We start from the raw sequence: 21,004 nt of genomic DNA on the forward strand, positions 1-21,004 counted from the left end.
AGGATTAGAAAAGAGCACAGTAAACATGATTAGCATAAAATGTACACAAAATTTTGACATGTATGGCTTCCCATAATTTCAGCCCAGAGTTAGACCAAACTCGATGACAGAATACGGGCCTTCGAGTTGGAAGTTAGCGCGTACAAACTTTGCATACATATACAGCTTATCCCAGTCATACAGAAATTTCCAATTTCACTCTTTGCAAAATATTGAAAATGTGCACAGATTATAATCACCTGTGCTAGGCAGTGGGAAAAATAAAACTTGCAGTAATCAGATTCATCGTATCAAAGCAATATTTTTTTTCAATGCATGATCCTTTAATCCTTTATTCAAAGTTTTAAGTGCACCCTACATCAGGAACCTGTTTCATAAAACTTGTTATAACACCAAACTTGCAATAGCAGTTTAAAGCTACTGAAATCCTTCAATTTGATTGGCTGATTGTAGACATGCTATGGAAATTGCTCATTTTTTAAATATGAAACAGATCCCTGGTCATCATAACGTAGTGAGTTAATAACCTCATGAATAAATTCAACAGGAAAAAGTCCGCTTAAAATCAGGACAAGAAAAAAACAATTCTGAGTTTCAAAAATTCAGTAGATTATTTGTAGTATAAAATATATCTACGCTCATAGAAAACAACCAAGTAAATAAAGATCTGTTTGCGTGTGCTTAATAGTAGTCAAAATCATATGTCATACTTCACGGGTATAATGCCACACTAAGAAATAATTATGTAAATGATATTCAACGTCAAATACTCAAAACACAATACACAGGATGAAATTCAAGTATGTGAATGCACTGAAGATATTGTACAAGCAAGGGCCGATTAGCAATATCTGAAACCTCCAAATGAAAAGAAGGTGTAGACATATGAACTCACTGAAGATGAATATAAAGCAAGGACTAAATAAAAACATCCGAAACCTCGAATATAGTGCTGTTCTGATAACACATCAGCGCCCCGTCATAAAAAGAGTAACATGTACGAGTGATATACACATCAACGCCCCTGGGTGACCCAACCCTAAAAGCATACGGCTTCCATCCAATTTTCCTAATATGTATATATAAAACAAAGTATTTTTCCATTTATTTTTTAAGTATGATAAGTCATTTGTATGTCTATTTTTTATACTTTTCAATGTTTACAAGTATATTCTTGATTTTGCATGTTTTTAATGGAAAATAAATGAATTCAATTCAATATAATCAACCTCAAGTATATTATTATTATTTGTTTGGCGTCACCTGTGCCAGGGAGGCGAGAAGCGAACTGAATCACTGTGACCCGCAGGTCTCTCCTCCCGATATAACTGATTGGGGAAGTGCGGGTGGACTACTACACCGGGGTTTCCCCCTACTCTTATACGAACAGTGCAGTGGGTTCCTAACGTGCCAAGGTGGTGACTCTCCTCTACACCGGGCCTCCATTTAATGTCCTATGCGAGGGATGGAGTGTTTTCCACTGTAACATAGCAAGAATTTATGCAACAGGGGAGAGACGTTTACACACAACGCACTGGCTTCAGTCATCTGCCTGGAGTGGACTCTACCCCATGATCTTTGGTTTGACAGGCAGACGAGACGCTTTACCGACTGAGCCACTGTCAACTCGTCCACTCACCACATGGTCTACCTTCATTTATTATAATGCCATTCCGTCCATCAACATTTCGTCTAACAACCATTTGGTCCAATAACCATTTGGTCCAATCAACACTTCGTCTAATCACCAGTTTGTCTATTACCATTTCATCTAATAACCAGTTTGTCTAATACCCATTTTCTTTTCCTTCATTTTGCACAATTACCACTTTAGTTTAATTAGACCAGATGGTATATGGACTAAATGACTATTGGACTAACTGGTTATTAGACGGAATGGCATTAGACTAAATGAAAGTAGACCATGTGGTGAGTGGACGAACTGATGGTAGACCAAATGATAGTAGACGAGTTGGCAATTAGATGAATTGGAAGCTTAGCAATGACCGTATAACATCTTTCTACAATTGATTGCATTCACTACAATGTACAATTAATCGTGAGCACTAATCGCTAACTTTTGTGTTATAGGACCCAGATCTTGAAGGGGAGGGAGGAAGCAATCTAAGCTATCTAATGGAGCATTGTTCGCCCAGTGGATTATTCTTCTGACTTTGAAAAAGAGGGTTGTGGGTTCGAATCCCAGCCATGGCGTAAAAACCTTCAGCAAGAAATTTATCCACATTGTGCTGCACTCAACCCAGGTGAGGTGAATGGGTACTCGGCAGGATTAATTCCGTGAATGCATGAGCGCTGAAAGGCAGCTTGAGCTAAAGCTGGGGTAATAATAACATTGCGCCTCGGAATATAATATTTCTAGATAGATGCGCTATATGAATGCCTATAATTATTAATCGATCATAACATCTGAGGCATACCTAATAAAATCGGTGTTGTAAGAAGCAGAAAAGGCATGCTGGACGTGCATCTGATCAATATGAAATGATGTAGAGGAAGTAGAACAATTATCAATGCATTCTGGGAGGATCACGAGGTCAAGAAGTCATGTTTGGAGTGAAAACAAAAAAAGATATATCTCCCTTCAAACAAAACTAAACAAAAAAAAAGATTATAACAGAGAGATAGTGTTGTTTTCTCCAACAATATCACTATATACAACAAAATAATATATAAAGAATTTTGTGATATCTGTCGTGATCATGGAAAAACAATAACATGTACTATGCTGTCAAAATGGATAATGTCAAATGTTCTACCAACCCACCCCCCCCCCCCACACCCTAAGCTTACGAAGACAGACTAGTTTCCTTTGCAGAACAGGGAAGTCTTCCACGAAACAAATACTCAGTGATCTTCACTATTTGTTACAAGCTACTGAATTCCTTCCATCTGATTGGCCAAGAGTAGATACGTCAGTGAAAATCACCGATAAGAAGCTTCATGAAACAGGCCCCAGGTGGAACAGAGTCAGCGGTTCTTCTCACAGTAGGTAACAAGCCGTCCTATACTGTCCTGTCCATGTAATTGGCTCCGGTACCGTTCACGCAGCGTCCACTTTGAGATTAATGCACCGACCGGAACCTCCTCCCCGCAGCTGCTCCTGAAGCGTTTACTCCATCTCAAACGGACACTTGTCTGACTTTGGTTTCGCGCACTTGGCACTGAGTTCATCGTATGATTTTCCTTGAAGCAAGCTAACCAGGACCACGGTCATGTTATCGCAGCCAAGCCCGCCCATCGAGCAATCCGGAGCCAGACATCTGTTCATTAATTCTTCGCATATCTGTTTATAAAAGAATAAGAATATGAAATACAATTTGGGTTAAGGAAGAAATACAGTATACAAATAGAAGTTGTACTTAATCCATTTGAAACCTTTAAATGTTCTATAAAAACATTGGTACAACAGATTCAGAATAAGAGTAGTTCTTTTGATATTAAATTAAATTATTCTATTAGAGTTAAATATTTTGTGTCCCCAGATACCCTGAAGTGTGTACAGTATGGTGTGAAAGATCACAAGTAACTTACACCTGAAAAACAGAATGCATCAGAATAGAAATGATAATATACAGACGAAGATCCCCCAAACCTCCATCCTGACAACCTACGGAGTTTTAAAGATTGTTTCGGATGAAGAAAAGTGATGTGTGGTTTCGAATCCCAGCCATGGTATGTTTTCCTTCAGCAACAAATTTACCCACATTTTGCTGCACTCAACCCAGGTGAGATGAATGGTACATGTACCGGGCAGGATAATTTCTTCAATGCAGTGAGCACTGGAAGCTAATGCCAGGGTATTAATAATAGTACCTAGATTCCATGTACCTCTTATCTAAATTATATCTAGACGGATAGCACTATATACTATAGTAATGATAATGGTATTATGTAAAGCACACACACCGTTCGAAGATGCTACTGGCGCTAGCTCAGCAACAGACATTAAATGCATATTATTATTGATATCAGTGAGGGTATGGTATAAAAACTTCTGAAAGTTTTTCCAAACAAAGTTTTCTGAATGAAAAGTTTAACATACCTGTCCTTCATCCATTTTGTTTGCTATCCTGGTTCGTACAAAGTCCACTACTTCCTGATTAGTGAGCACATCCCAGATACCATCACATGCTAATAATAAGAACTCGCAATCAGAATTGATTTCTGTTTCGGTTACATCGGGTAAGGCTGAAAAGAAGGATCAAATAATATTTCAATGACACTGACTTACATGTAACTGGAGGAAGATATGAAATACTGCAAATGTAATAATCAAAATAATTGTTTGTTATTAATTGTTTGGACTCTTTACATAATAACAATCAGATTCAGAGTTTGGATCCAGAGGTAAACACAATATGACCCATGCAATTTTTTATACAGATTGTTTTGATCTTCTCTGCACTGTGGCTTGTTCCTTGCATTTTCCAAAGTTTCCTCTTTTTTTAATCAAAAAGAGGAAACCTCATAATTCAATTCTTAGAGAGGAAGGGGAAAGGCAGGGAGTGAGGAGAGAAGAGTGAGGTAGAAGAGGTGGGAGAAAGGAGGTAGTAGAAAGAAGGTAGGGGGAAGATGCACAATAAGAATAGGGAAGGGGAGGGGAGGGGGGGGGGGCAAGAGGAAGAGTGGGAAGAGGCAGGGAGGAGAGGGTAACATGTGTTATCAGGGAGAGAAAGAGTAGGAGGAAGGGAATATTGGAAAAGAGGGAATAGGAAGAGGGGAAATAGGAGATGGAGGAGGGGAAGATGATGAGAAGAGGAGGGAGAAAGGTGGAACTGCATGGGGGGAGGAGACAGTGGAACAGGTGGAGAAGGGGAAGAAGTAGGATAAATGGGGAAAGAGGAAGAGGGGGGAAGATGGATAAAGTAAGAGGGAGAGAGGTGGAGTCAGAGAAGGAAAATGGGAGATGAGGAACAGACAGTGGAAGAGGGGGAGAAGGAGGAGTGTGTAAAGAGAAGAAATGGAGAGAGGGAAGAGGGGAAGAGGAAGTGGACATAGAGGAAGAGGGGGAGAGAAAGAGGGGGGGCAGAGGGAGGGCAAGAGTGGAAGAGGTGAAGGAGGGGAAGTGGGGAAGAGGGGGAGAGGAAGGAGAGAAGGGGACAAGATGAAGGGGGGATAGGAAGATGGGGAGAAGGGGAATAAGGGGAAGAGGGGCAGTGGGAAAAGAGAAAGAGGGGAAGAGAGGGAGAGGGAAGGAGGGGGAGAGGAGAGGGGGGAGTGGGGAAAGAGAAATAGCAGAAAGAGGGGGAAAGAGAAATAGTAGAAAGAGGGGAAAGGGAAAAAAGGGCAAGAAGGCTAGGCTGGGGAGTGGAGAAGGGGAAGAGGTGTAATCAGGGAGGGATGGAAAGCAGGAGTGGAGGATGAGAAAAGAAACTGGCATTTTCCAAGGCATCTAGCCACAACAATATATCAACTGCCATGCTCCTGGCCAGAAGACATGACACATTATCTGGTACTACTCAGTTAGGATCAGGCCAATGGCCTCCACGAGGGCACTCTACCAAATCGACTAACATGGAATCACTACTCACCCGTCACTATCTGTTCCTCTGGCGGTTTCCTCGTATTCCTTTTGAAGACAAAATCTCCTAATGCTCTTGATAATGCAAGGTTTCCTGCAACAGACAAAAACATTAATATTTCTTTGGAATAAAGCTCTGTTTTATTTATATAAAACCCCTTTTCAAGCATGGAATGGACTGATAATTTATAGATATAATCTTTGACAATAGCTTTCGTATACTAAATCTGTAAAGTATGTGCTCAAAGCCAACTTGTTCAATGAATTTCATTCTCTTTCAATATAGGGGGAAAATTGAGTTATCACATTTAGCACAAGACCATGTTCCGGTATTTTGTAATGTAGGGCATAACTTTACCTGCAGCTTAATATGTAACAGTCCCAAATTCAAATCATCTTACCATTTACTCTATCAAATTCTACCCATCCACCAGCTGCGATTATTCTCCTACTCTCGTTCTCATTGCCCGGTTTGTGGTCAAACGACAGAGGCTTCGCATGACCACAGATACTCATCACGCAACGCGAATCACCTACATTTCCCTAGAAATATAAGTGGAAAAATACAAAGTAAATCATAATTAATAATGATGATGATGATAATAATAACAACAATAACAGCAGTAATAACAAAATCAAAGAACAACATCAACAAAACCATATTAACAACAACAATAATATCTAGAAGCATAATTGTCTAGTAGTTCTGACTCTCAGCAAGAAATTCACCACATTCGTGCTGCACTCAACCCGAGAGAATAAATGGGTACCAAAAGAGTTTCCTAATTAATTAGTAAGCACCAAACACCCAAATTGGTAGACTATTTTTGCAAGGGTAATGTAACAGTGCCTGATTAAGAGCCTTTATTAATATTATCATTATTATCATTAATATATCATTAAATTCACAAATGTATCATTCCAGGTACAGATATTTTAGCCAATAGCTCGGGAAAGGATTATACACCCCCCTCCTGAAAACTCAGGACTTAAATACAATACTTACACAATAAACTTTATTATTTTTCAACACAGCGACTAGAGCTGTTGTACCAGCTGGTTCATCTTTCATTGTTTCATCTAAAAGAAATGATTTTTTTTAAAAGAGAAAATGTAGTCAGGATAAATAAATGAATAATGTTGCCATTAAAATCTTGTAACAATTCTAATGGGCCTGATGACACTTGGCATATTACATGTTTCAAGGGGAAATCCCCATCTCTTCTTTTGGTAAAGGCTTCTGCCTACGGGATACTTCATTTTGATCTGAGCGTAATCCACAGGTAATCTCACTTGTGAATCATCCTTGACGAATCGATGTGGGGTTACACTCCTCCTAACATCAACATGGATCATAAAGGCCCATTTACACCAGGCAAATTATTTTCCATTTAAAGGGGGAGTGAACTGTGTGTGGTCTCTCATTGACTGTGTGTTATAAATACATAGTCTTTAAATATACGTTTTCAGATATCTACTAATACTACAGAGAATAAATTGACCTATAATTGTATTTGTATAGAGAAACTAAAATGTTTTGAGAGGAAAAGTAATTATTTTGCTACTTGGTAACGTAATCATTGCGGTATAAATGTATTGAGTAGTTAATTAGCATGTTATCATTCAAGTGGGAGTATATTACTAGACTACACTAGCATTATGGGTCAGGAAACTGGCCAGGTGTGAGTAGTTGAGGACTCGAGATGTCGTTATTGGTTCGTATCTGCTTTAAGACCTGTTTACCCTGCTTAAATTACCATTCAAACCAGGGCCCCGCCTTACAAAGAGTTATGATTGATCCAATCAAACTCAAGTATATTTCCATATACTTGAAGCTGATTGGATCAATCATAACTCTTAGACTATGGGATGGGCAAGGAAAATGTCTCTAGTTTTTCATCGAATAAAAAATAAATAAACGCGAACGAGGATACATGCATTGTACACACTTACGCGCGTTCGCGGAAGTCCTTAACACACGGGGTGAATGGCGGAATTTCCAGTCGAATCAATGGTACGATTTCGCATATTATCATCTTAAGTTTGAGTTCAGGAGCAGAATTCAGCGATGGATGGCAACATGTTGCATGTATTCACACGTAATATTTTACATATTATCATATCCAAGAACCGTGGTTGCATTTGCTGCCCCACGGAAAGTCACAGTTTTAGCGACCATCCCACAGTCTATCTTTAATAATATCTTTAAGCAGTTTAGGAATGATCAATCAACGTCATAATTTTTTTCTTCAGGAAATTTCCAAAATGTCCTTTGTAAACAAATAGAAGCACACTGAATTTTCAAGAAAACTATGAATGTATGAATATACAGCATATCTAGGAAATATTTCAATGAAGAAACATGTATTTTAGATGGTGGCGTTGTTGGCTTTCCATAGTTATGGTTGATTGAATCAATCGGAACTCTTTGTAAGATGGGGCCCACAACCACAAACAGAGCACTGAGAGCAGCCAACTCTATTATTCATTTTTCATTGAGAATTTACCGAGGAAAGAGGGAGATCCTTCTTGATTACACACAATCCCATGAAAGAAATCAATGCATAAATTAGGGAAATGTTGAAAATCTGTAGCTTATCAAAAATTCAGTTAAAGGGGAATCCAACCCAAATAAAAAATTGTTTTTATAAGGAAAAGAAAAATCAGACAAGTTGATATGTGAAAGTTTGAACAATATTGGACAAACAACAAGAAAATTTCTAAAAGTTGTAAATATTGGTAATCACTGTACCCATGGAGACTTCAAATTGGCTGCATATGGGATGTCATAGTGATGTAAGGCAAGGACTACTCTTCCATGTACTCCAATTCATATTATGGCGAAAATGTGATTTTTTTTCCCAAAACTTTTATTTCAAATTAATATTTTTCTTTCATGAGGACATAAAACAATATACTACCTGGGTTATATTTAGATTACTGCCCCAGGGGAATGGGTACTTCGGAGAAAACCACAAATCCCTGATAATAAAGTACATGGCCTATGGGAAAGTTGTCCTTGCCCCTTGTCATAATTTACTTACTCAGTTGCCAATTTGAAATCTACATAGTATTAGTAATCTCAATTTCAAAGCAGCTATAACTTTCTTATTGCTTGTCCGATTTCTTTCAAACTTTCACCATTCTGTTTAATTTATTTTTCTCCTTCCCAACACAACATTTAATGGCCAAGGCTGGATTCCCCTTTAATCTTCTGCAGGTAGTTGGGTAGTCTTTTATAAGAATCGACAGAGATTACCCAACATAAATGTATAAAGCACAACAGAAATACCTTTTAGCATATCTTCATCTAAGTTTAAGAATGATTCCTTGATTGCTAAGTGGATGTTTCCAGTCTTGTATGTTGGTTGGTTGGTGAGCTTTCGATGCAGGTGCTCTCCAGCATATCGTGCTACCTTTGCTCCTGAAGAAAATTACGAAAGATACAAATTAAGTTGAAAAAGATCATTAAATTCATATCCTTCTTTGTCCTTGGCTTAATAATATAGTATTCATTGCTTGTTATCAGGATGGTACCATTTGTGACCATTTGATGCCGGTTGACACTTGCAGTTGTCAAACTTCAAGTTTGCTTTATTGCTTTATTAACGTTCCTATTAGAACTTGTACCTGCATTCTTTACTTTACAGTCTATGCAGAATGTTTGACTTCAAAAGATGTTTGCATTATAATAATGATAATATGGTCCATTTGTATAGCGCAACTACTATAAAAAGCATTCAACAAATATATCCTACCAGGTACCCATTCACCTCACCTGAGTCAAGTGCAGCACAATGTAGGTAAATTTCTTGCTGAAGGAAAAAATGCCATGCCTTGGATTCGAACCCACGTTCCTCTGATTGAAAGACAAGAGTCGTAACCACTAGACAACGCCCCCACATAATGAAATATGCATGAGATGTACAGAAATTTTTCCTCGATGCATTAGAATCATTAACCCCCATTAACAACTTTAGGGACAGTGATTTTCCGTTTAAAAAAATTGCCTTTTCCGTTTCAGAAAATCTCAAATTCCGTTTCAGCATGTCAGAAAATGGAAATTCCGTTTCCCCATAAACTTTGTACACACGGAAAAGTGACAATTCCGTTTACACATTGAATAGCAAAATCACAACTCGTACACTTGCACTGGTCAAAATTTGTATCTGCTACTGTACCAACAACACAATAGAATCCGTTCTAATCGGATCTATGCGGGTGCATAAAATATTTTTACAAACCCATTTAGCATGCATACATCCTCACCTTTCACATTTTTAGCATTATTTCACGGTGAAATGATATTTCATCGATAATTTTGGGGTTTTTTGGACATCGTTATCATCAGTCAAGGGCTTTTACCAATCCGCCATCTTGGATTTTAAGACCACGATATCGTGCTGTTACATCTTCAAACGTAGAGGGCAGCAACAAACGACCGTGTAGTACTAGTTGAACGAAATGTGTGCATGTGAAGCCCAACCCGGCCGGCCGGGTACGGGGTACAATGGAGTGTGCTGATGTCGAGTGCAGTCCCGATGTGTGAATTGTCATGATAGTAGCGAAGTGAGATCGTGTTTTCTGGGGTTTTGTTGCCATTTAATATTCTCATTTTGTTGTGATTTTGGAGTAACTTCTGTTGCTATTCTGTGTATTTTGAGGGAAAATACGTTTTCCGTGATTTTCCGTTTGAAATGCCACTTTCCGTTTCAAAAGGCCCTTTCCGTGAATTCCGTCCGTTTTCCGCAATCACGGAAAATCACTGTCCCTACAACTTCATCATCAAATCAATTGAGCCGTGAACGATCATTTTCAACACAAACCTTCCAATTAGGAGGCAATTAGCATACATGTAATCTACACTAATTGTGTGATCATTATTCCGATTTAGCTTTTGAAAATGTGCAAGGGGAATTACCTCATCAAGAAATGTATGGATGTGTAATGTGTGTAATGAATGTGATGAAAAATATGACTGTACTGGGCACTGTACGTGCATTATAGCCTCATATTGTACAAATACAATCTGTTTTGGGGTGTGTCCAAAATATAAATGATTTTCAAATTTTAAAAGTAACATGCATAATGATACAAAATGCAGATATAATTTGAAATAAAAGGTGTGTTCAATGTCCCTCATTCTCGGTGATAAAAGGAAATGTCTTTCAGATCTCGAATCGGATAAAAATTTAACGCCAAAAAGGTGGTTTTTGTAAGATGTTCAGTAGGCCTACATGTATAATGATTTCAACGAAATGCAACACTGCCTTCAGACATCAAATCTGGCAAGTCACCAGAACTCTTCCACTACAAGATAAAGCCTTACAGTATGAAGCAAGCCGTACAAGATAAAGCCTTACAGTATGAAGCAAGCATTTGCTCAACTATTGTGGACTTACTTGTTACTCTGACTTCCAACTTGTAGATCAACTGATTGCATGATTTATCTTGTCAATTTGTTCAATTCTATGTACTAATACTGATTTAATTTTATGTATTGATGTCCAATGTTCACTGTGTGTCTTGGGGGCCGTTATAACAGATACAGTGCTATATAAATCTTAAATAACTACTACTACTACTACTACTAATACATGTACTACTACTACTACTTCCACCACCACCACCACCACCACCACCACCACCACCACCACTACTACTACTACTACTACTACTACCACCACCACTAGTACTACTATTACTACTAATAATAATGATGATGATGATAATAACAGGATTGGCTGATTTAAATCATGATTATTTCTCACTATGATTTTTTTTAAATCATTGATTTAAATCACTTCCATTGAAACGTGTACAAATGATTAACATTTTTTATTGCAAACTGATAAAAAAAAAGAACTAACACTACATTAAGTAGCAATCAGCATTATAAGCTATGTCAGATTGAAAAAAAAAAGCTTTGCTGTGGTTTTTATTCTTTGATTGAAAAGTAATCAAACTCATTACGTATCACACATACTTTTTTTTATGAAATATTGTATTATTGAAAGAAATTATAACTGTACACCTATAGCAATGGTACTCCAGAACAAAAAATAAATAAAAAGGAATTTAAGTAATAAACCCTGACATTATACTATTATAGTCCTTAATTCCAACAGAGAATTTAGCCAAGAGGAGTTTGAACCAAGGCTTGTTCAAACTTTCTGTATGATTGTGCTTCATTCAGCGAGTACAATGAGAAAGGTTCATTAATGCACAGAAAATGCTCCTGCCAAACTTCACTATCATGGCATCAACCATATATAACATGCCCTTTGCCAAAAGTGAGCATTGATTTTTGTACATTTTTCATTGAATGTGTTGAATTATATTGATTATGTTGATGTAAATGTAAAAACTCTGATTTAAGGTGACAGGTGCCCTATTACCGTGCGGAAACGACTACGGGTATATAATCAAGCATAGGATTCTTACTAAGTACCTGTACCCCAACAAACTATATATTTTTGGAAAGCTTATGAGCTGATCTACACAAAAATTTGCACTGTGGCATATAAGCTTTAGGCATAAGCAAAATATGGTCATTCAAAGTCACGACTTTAAAAATCATGATTTTTCTCTATATGAACTTTCTATGGTTATATAGCTTCACAACATAGAGTGTAATTTAAGTTTTGATGGATTAATTTAATTCTCTGACATCTTTGTGATGAATTTATGATGGCTTTAAGAAATATTCAGAGTAGAATTTTAAAAATTATGGATTAAACAAGCAGTCAGATAATGAGAAATTCAGAAAGGACTTTTATACACAACTCCACCTGTGGGGGTACCATGCACAAAAACTATCATTATTTTGTTGTACTCTTCAAGATACACAATTCTACAAAATTTCATGCAAATCCAATGATTAGAACGCAAGTTATTACATTTTTCATTAAAAAAACCCTCAATTTTGTATAATATCACGATAAAGAAAGGGTTATAATACTAATAATAATGGACATTTGTAACGTGCCATGTCTGTCACATAGTGTATGTAACTTGAAGTCACTGCCATATTGTGCAATACAGTAGCTCTCCCTATTTGGCCAACAGAGGGTGGTAGTCCACTTTGCTACATGGAATATCTGGGGCTTCAGCCAAAAAAATCTGGGGATTTTCTGATTTTTTTAAAGGCAGCATCAAAGGTTTTGGGGACAGATTTAATCACTTCCGGTGTGTAAAATACTACTTCCGGTTTGAGAATTGTATGAAAATATGTTTTAACCCCCCTCTTATTAAAAAAAGAGGTAGAATATTGAGATAAAACAAGTTGCATGATGAAGTACACACATGAAACTAGCAAAGGAGACAAAAAAATTAAAATCATTAAAAATTTTTTTTTTTAGGGCACCTGTCACCTTAAATCAAATAAATCTGATTTTTTTTTAATTAAAAAAAAAATCGGTAACCCTGACTAATATACAGGGATGCCACTAGGTGTCCTCCAAAAATACTGAAACTTATCGCGGGCCGGGACAGTGTCCAAGAAAGAAAAAAATTTAGGGGGTCCACCTTAAATTTTGGGATGGACACGGGTAAAAAATTGGACAAGCAAAAAAAAAAAAAAAAAAAAAAAAAAAAAAAAAAAAAAATTAGGAGGGGGGGGGGGAAGGACCAAGTGACTTCTTAATACCTTGTTGTGATCGATGACTTTAAAGTCAATTAGGTTCGAAAAACTGATGGTAGTTAGTTGTTGTTTGTTTCTCATAGAACGCTAGACCAAAAGCTTCAGTCTCTGTATTTTGGTTGTTCAGCTGAACCGCGTTGGCTCACTCACCAATACATAGACTGAAGAGTTGTTGGCCCGTACATAAAGACAACGTATCAGCTAACCCAGGGAGCTCCGGCCCGCTTTCCTGGCCGGAGCTCCCTGGGTTCCGTATCAGCATGCAGCAGTAACGTTAGATCTAACATTCGGCGGAAACCCAATTTTCGGATCGTTTTTTGGTACATAAAATGTCACATTATAAAAAAATAATTACATCCAAACTTACGAGAAAATATATAAAATTCAGAAACATCTACCTTAGACCGCAGTTACCACTAATTCCTTTCAAATGATGATCAAAACTTTGTCATCCACGATTCCTTCGTTGGTCATCGTAAGTTGCCATCTTGGATGACGTCATCATCTTTACAGACGTATTTACCAGTCGCTATTATACCGCGATTCGTGCCGCTGCTTTGCGCTTGTCTATGTGCGTGCGTTCGGAACTTGTCGCTCGCATTGATTGGCCAGCATTTATTCTAATCGGAAAGCCTCGATAAAAGCATAACTCAATGAACGTAGTGCGCACGTTTATAATTATAGCAAATATCTTGGGGAAATATCTCTCACTCGGTCGATCGACATGCATGAGAGAGAGGGGGAAAAAAGAGGACTTTCCGGTTTTTTAATACACAGAAAACAGGAAAAGTCGGAAATACGGAAATAAGACAGATAGCAGGGAAAAAGCCGGAATTCCGTATAAAGACGAAGAAGTGGCATCCCTGAATATAACAATGATAGTATAATAATAATAATTATTATTATCATCATCATTGTTATTATTATCATTATCATTATTATCATTATTATTACAATTATTATCATTATTATTATTTCATTATTATTATTTCTTATTATTATTATCTTCAATGAAAATGCCTTACCTCCATGTCCATCATAAACTGCAAAGAAAGAATCGTTCTCTCCATCAATACTTAGTATCATTGTGTGTGCATCTTCCATATCTGGTTGAATTTTACATATTAAGGCAAAATAGCAACTTTATAATATTAAACTCAATGAATGGAGTGAGGAATGCAGCCCCTCCCCCCACCTCCCCCAATCCTATATACACATAGAATTGATTTAAAAAGTCTGAAGATCATCCAAAATGAGCTCTTCCCTACATGAAAAAGGTGTTTCCTACGGCTGAAAATATGTTGAAAAGGTCTAAATTGAGACTTTAGTCTGAAAAAAAAAGCATCCCTACCCCCTAAAACACAACAATACTAATGATAAAGTACCACTATGCAGCAATATTTATAGTCTAGTTGACCTTTCAGAGCTTCATAGACTATACACCATATTACAGGGAATAATTTACCTGGTATCATATTGCAATTCGCTCTAACATGCATTTTTAATATGATTGCTGCACGAAATGTCTTTTGTGTACTGTGTAGATAGCAGGTTTTAATATGATTGCTATAAAACAAAATATCTTTTGAGCACTGTGTAGCAGGTTTTGAATAGGACGCACTGTACCAGTATATACACAACTTAAAATCGTTTTTCCATCAACAACAACTGCTAATCCAATCTGACTTTCAAAACTATTCCTTGATTCTGTCAATTATATTCAATATATATATGAAGTCCTGCATGTACAAATTATTTATAGGTTTCAGAAGTCAGAATATTGGTTTTGTGAAGAATGAATCAGGGACAGTGGCAGCCACTTCGAGGTTCCATGAGCCTAATTACAACAGGAAGGCTAAAGATATTCGTTCGACCCAACCCATTCAAATTTTTTTCAATTTGATATATCTGAATGACAAAAGTGTATGAATATAATTGAAAATCTAACACTGATTCTAGAAATGGTAACTAATGAACTTCCTTTGCCCACATTGGGAAGATATAAAATGAATTTGGGACTATTTTTTTGACTGGCGGAAGAATTAGGGCTACTTTACTGTTTCAGTTGATAAATTTGATCCCATCATAGTTATCTTCATAAATGGCCATTTATTTTTAAAATGAGCTGGCTACGATACCCTTCTCTGGTCAGATATGGAATGTCAGATATATATCCTATCCAATGGTAGTAAACATTCGACCCTCTAATTTCACGTTTATTTTATATGAATTTTTCAAAAGTTCCATTTTAACACACAAGTCTATGGGGAATGTTTTATGCGCGTGAGACCTCGAGGGGATGTTCCAAAGCTTAAAAGAAACTTTCATTGTGATACATTTGGCAACATGAGTTCCAGTTAAGCTTTCATGCCATGGCCCTTTGCACAGTGAACAGCAATAATGAGAATTTCAATCCCCGAGCTGTCCTTCATAAAAATGGGTAATTGTGAAAAAACCTTACCCTATAGGCACAAGAAGATCAGTTATAGGCAGATTCTGAAATTAATCACATTTTTAGTCTATTCTTTCTCTTTATTAGGGGTATCATGATCAAAATAAAAAGCAGAAAAGACAGTGAATTCCAGTCAGATCTACAATAGTGTAAGATGAACCCAGAGCCACAATGCCCACAAAGTTACAGTTTTCATGTGCACACATTAAATGTGCGCAGGCCTGGAGGGGAGATACATGTACTGTATACGAAAAAATATTCAATTTTTTTTTAATGGACCATCTATGCCGTATCTTTTGAGTATTGGTCAAGTTAAAGCAGGTTGCCCAAATTTACAAGTATTTTTCAGGGGAAATTATGAATGAATGAATTTGAAAACAGAAAAGACACAATGGGTCAGATGCAGAAAGAGTTGCGTTTAAACACAAGTAAAAAAATCAATTGCAAGTCCCAAATGCGCGCTGCTGATTGGTAGAAAATCAAGTTACGCATGATTTTAGAGTTGCGATTGATTGCAACTCTATCTGCAACGGGCCCCAGATCAACTACAGTAAGATTACACCGCCTGCCTGAAGAGAGGATGATAGTACAGCCATTTTTTTACACTTGACCCATCCAATTATGACATACTTATGTTTATATGCTATATTCACCTATGTAACAATAGATCAAATATAAGCGGGTCTCCCAAATTTACAGGCATATAAAGATAAAGCAAAGTACATGTAGTTGCAGAAAAAAAAAAATTCAAGAGAAAGTCTTTAAAATAAAGATTAATTATCACCCTATTGTCTTTATGAAATCATGAAATCCTGTAATGAAAACCTATAATTCTGATGATCACTATTCACTCACACAAAAAGGCATATGTGGGACAGTGGGACAGTGAACTGATATTGCTTGGAAAAATACCCGACATCTGATGGAATTCTATGCTTATTTTACTTATTTCTCAGCAATTACACATTTTCTTACAGAGCTTTTTGGCACATATTTTCATTCATACATCCAAACACAATGGGTGGTCATTTTATTGGATTCTGTTCAAACTCATTTGGAGATCGTTACCACAACTGGCATTTATCTTTAAGTACATACATGTATGTAATTGGGAGTGTTTGAGAACAAGCCATACATATATTGATGTAGGCCTATACGACCGGATGGTTCATTCAGGCAATCATCGTACCACATGATATCTCGGTGGACCTTGACCTTTGGCAAACTACCAATTACTGAGTGACTGACTGCAGATTTCTACCAAAAGCTGTATACACATGAAACTGTTCAGAGGGAAACAATCTAGTCGGTCTAAAAAGTATGGTTCTTAGATTTAATAATGTAAATAAGAGTAGACTGTAATAATTTCAACTTTCCCAATCTTTAACACAAAAATGTTTTACTTTTAAATGAAGCTCCTTTCTGCAAAAGTTCCTTCAGGCACTTTGGATATCAAAAAGCTACATGTACATACATGGTACACTGAAAAGAAATTGTATCCTGAAATGTTCACCTTGTACATGTAGTTGTTTATGCTTGAGAAGTGGTTTTAATATGGATGCATATGTACATATATGTACCGGTACCAACATAAAGGAAACAAAATCTCATTTTGGGGGGCTGGACCTTTTCAATAAAAACATCATTTTGTAGATTCATCAATAACATTGTAGATCACATACACCTCTTTACTGCAACTGTGCAACATGTGTTTTATGATGCATCTGGCAATGAAATCAATAATGCCAAAATCATAGCACAAGTGAAGGTAAACTGCCGATTTGTCTATTGCCAATTCGTCCACTCATCACATGGTCTACCTTCATTTGGTCTCATGCCATTCCGTCCATCAACATTTATTCTAACAACCATTTGGTCCAATAATTACTTCGTCTAATCACCAGTTTGTCTATGACCATTTCCTCTAATAACCAGTTGGTATGTGTAATACCCATTTTCTTTTCATTCATTTCGCCCAATTAACACTTAAATCCAATAGACCAAATGGTTTATGGACTAAATGGCTATTGGATCAACTGGTTATTACATGTAGATGAAAAGAGGTGAGTGGACGAAATATCAATTGGACCATGTAGATAGTGGACGAGTTGGTAATTAGACGAATTTGCATTACACCAATTGGAAATAAACCCTAGTGAAAACTGCCTGTAGCGGCTACCCAAGGTATTTTGTGGCCTTTAATGGAGAGGTAATTCCGCTAGACAGGATCTGATACTACCGAATAAGCTGCGAACCCTTTTAAAGTGGTCCATCCATATACCTGTAGGCAGGTAGCTGCTATAGAATCACAAGTTGTAGTACAATACTGGCTTTAAAGATAAATACCAGTTATGGTACCAATCTCAAAAGGGGTTCAAACATTATCCAATAAAATTAACCCAAGTGTTTGTATTCATTAATAAGGACGTTCCACAGTTAAAGTGAAATCCATGTCATTTTCACCAAACTTTGCTCATAGATACTTTAGAACCTTAATATTCGAAATATGAAAAAATTAACATAGGTCCATGTGCTTGATTTTTTGCTACAGAGCTTCAATGTTCACCCAAATTGACGTTCTTAAGAATTGCGCATTCAAAAGAATTTGGCATTTTTAGACCGCCCAAGATTACTACAATGGCCCGTATTCTGATAGCAGGTTTAATTTAACCCTAGTCTAAAGTTAACCCTGGTTTAACTAAACCTCCTCTAAACCTCACCTCTGGTCTAAGTGTAGTTTAATTATTTTGGTATTCTGATAGCCGGGTTTAACTAAACCTGGGTTAAACCCGGGTTTAAAATTATTTTTGGAAATAATAACCCTCTTTTAACCAAGACTAGCACCTTTTTGGTAAATTACTGCTGCAGGGATGATTGCAACAAAGTTGAAAAAATGTTACTAAAGTTGTTTTTTCTTAAAAATTTGGATTTTATGGAAACTAATTACAACTATTGTAGTGAAAGAAAATCATTCATCACCCATATATGGTAAGAAATTTTCATTAAGTTTTTCTTTATTTTTGTTAATTACTAAAACATTTCAACCCCAAACCGAATGACTTGCACAGTTTTTTGTGTATCAGTCCCATTCATTGCTTTTCATGTTTGTCAAAATCTAAATTGAATAGATTCCCCTCAACCATACTCTAGACTACTGACTAGAGTCTAGACTCTAGTCCTAGATCTAAAACAATAAGTTAAGAGGTCGACGTCTTTATTCTAACTTTAAGTAAGGGAATTGTTTTAACTTTTGAGAGTAGTCTTGGGTATAACATTAGGCCTATAGTTAGATCTAGCCTAGGCCCAATTGTTTGGAGGAGAATTGAACATTGTCATTGTTTTGACTGTTTTACTTTTACTTTCCTGAAGCAAAACGTGTATACGATACGTAGTCTAGTGAGTTAGTGGAGCAACCGAGACTGAAGATACATATAGGTCTAGGACTAGAACAACATTCAGGACTTAGGCTGGCTTAGCTTAGGGACAGGGATAGATATAGATTATTATTCTAACCTTAGATCTATCAAAGTTAGTGGAATACGAATAGATTTGATTTGTCTTAGACAAAAAGCTTTGAACAGTCTCTGGGACCGGGTCTGGGACAGGGATCATATGAGATAGGCCTAGGCTATATAGATTATTCTAACCTTAGATCTAGGCCTAGTGGATAGATCTGATACTCTTACTTCGACAAAAAGCTTTGAACAGTCTCTGTATTGGTTGCTCGCTGAACTATGACAGTATATGTTGGCCTCTCTCACCAAGGCAATGTGACACGACAGTAAAATGTCAGAATTTTTAAAATAAATCCCCAGAAACAACGGTTATTCCTGTCTACATTACACTTAGTATCTTACAGTGACTGTTAGATCCAACTATCGCTGCATTGCTTGCCAAGTAACTAGTAAAACTTGGCCTGGCTAAATTTAGAATTAGTCCTAGACATCTCTCTACTCCGGTTTTAGGTCCATATCTGTTTCTTTGAAATTGAAGAGTTTTTTATTTAATTTTAAACATTTTGGGGACTCGTTTAGGTTTCCAGATCCAGGACTAGAAAACAGGCCTAAACCTAGACCAACAGCTCATTCTTGACTAGACTAGGCCTGGCTTAGATTTATGTAAGAATTTAGATCTTGGCCTAACGTTTGTCTGTGCTATCTATTCTTTCTAGATTCTATTTCTAGCCTAGCCGGTAGCCCTAACATTAGGACTGGCTGATCTAGTCTAACAGTTACTGTATGATCTAGAATGTTTAACGCTGGCCTAGATCTAGTAGACTAAATAACTTAGACTAAAATTTAGACCCTATCTAGACCTAGAACTAGATCTATATCAATCTAGGTCTACATGTAATAGGTCTAGATCTAGAGGTTTGTAGACTCTCAACATGCTCAATGTAGATTTAAAAAAAAAAGTAAATGTAGGCTAGTCTACAGTAGATCTACTCATCTAACTTTAGGCCTTTAAAGGAAGTAGGCTATAGATCTGTTGGATTATTTATATTACTAGTATCTAAAGGATCTAGATCTAGGCCTAGATCTAAAGCTATGGACTGTAGTTCGAGATCTAGAGGTCTAGCATCCCCTTAAAACTAGTACTAAGCCTACAGCTACATGTACTATGTAGTTCTCTTTGTAGCCAAACAACAGTTAGCATTGTCTTAATCTTATTTTGGTGTGTGTAGTTACCATACAAACACATATTTTGATGAATGAGAAAATGTGCCTTGCAGATTATTTTACCTCAAGTCAAAACCTAGTGTTCTAAATTTCATGAGCATAGGCCTATGTCATAAAATGAAGAAGTAGTTCAATCCATTAGATGTGCTTACACATTTATTGATTTAATATGCTGTCACCATGGCAACACAGTTTCCAACACATGTATACAAATATATGTCTTGCAGAACTATACCTCAAAACCAATGTGTGAGACAACTTTTATAAGAACTGGTTGAAAACTAATGAAGGAGTTCAGATTTTCACCTAATTCATTATGTAATATGTTGTTACCATGGCAACACGATTTCTGATACATACAAAAATATGTCTTGCACATCTTCAATTCAAGACTAATTAGTGTGCCAAATTTTATGAGCATTGGTTAAAAAAAGATGAAGGAGTTCGAACTACCAAATTTTCACCTTATTTTTGTTATTTAATATGTTGTTACCATGGCAACACGATTTCTGACACAGACAAAAATATATCTTAGACATCTTCACCTCAACATAAATGTATGTGCCAATTTTTTTATAGAATTGACCACTTGGAAACTGATAAAATAGGTCAAATCACTAAATTTTCATCTAACTTTGATATTTAATTTGTTACCATGGCAACATGATTTTTTTATAAAGTCATACTAT

General features: G+C 36.6%; 1 protein-coding gene across 1 annotated transcript; it reads right to left on the reverse strand.

Moving 5' to 3' along the window:
* Positions 1-281: 281 nt before the first annotated feature.
* On the reverse strand, positions 282-14,322 carry LOC129261995 (probable protein phosphatase 2C T23F11.1). Its single transcript, XM_054900020.2, has 7 exons — positions 14,210-14,322; positions 8,835-8,966; positions 6,549-6,622; positions 5,944-6,085; positions 5,553-5,636; positions 4,064-4,209; positions 282-3,304 (listed from the first exon to the last, which is right to left on the reverse strand). The coding sequence occupies exons 1-7, from the start codon at positions 14,286-14,288 to the stop codon at positions 3,131-3,133; spliced, it is 831 nt and encodes a 276-aa protein (XP_054755995.2). The 5' UTR covers positions 14,289-14,322; the 3' UTR covers positions 282-3,130.
* Between the last annotated feature and the right edge of the window lie 6,682 nt (positions 14,323-21,004).

The sequence above is a fragment of the Lytechinus pictus genome, chromosome 5 (assembly GCF_037042905.1).
Source record: "Lytechinus pictus isolate F3 Inbred chromosome 5, Lp3.0, whole genome shotgun sequence".
Taxonomy (NCBI): domain Eukaryota; kingdom Metazoa; phylum Echinodermata; class Echinoidea; order Temnopleuroida; family Toxopneustidae; genus Lytechinus; species Lytechinus pictus.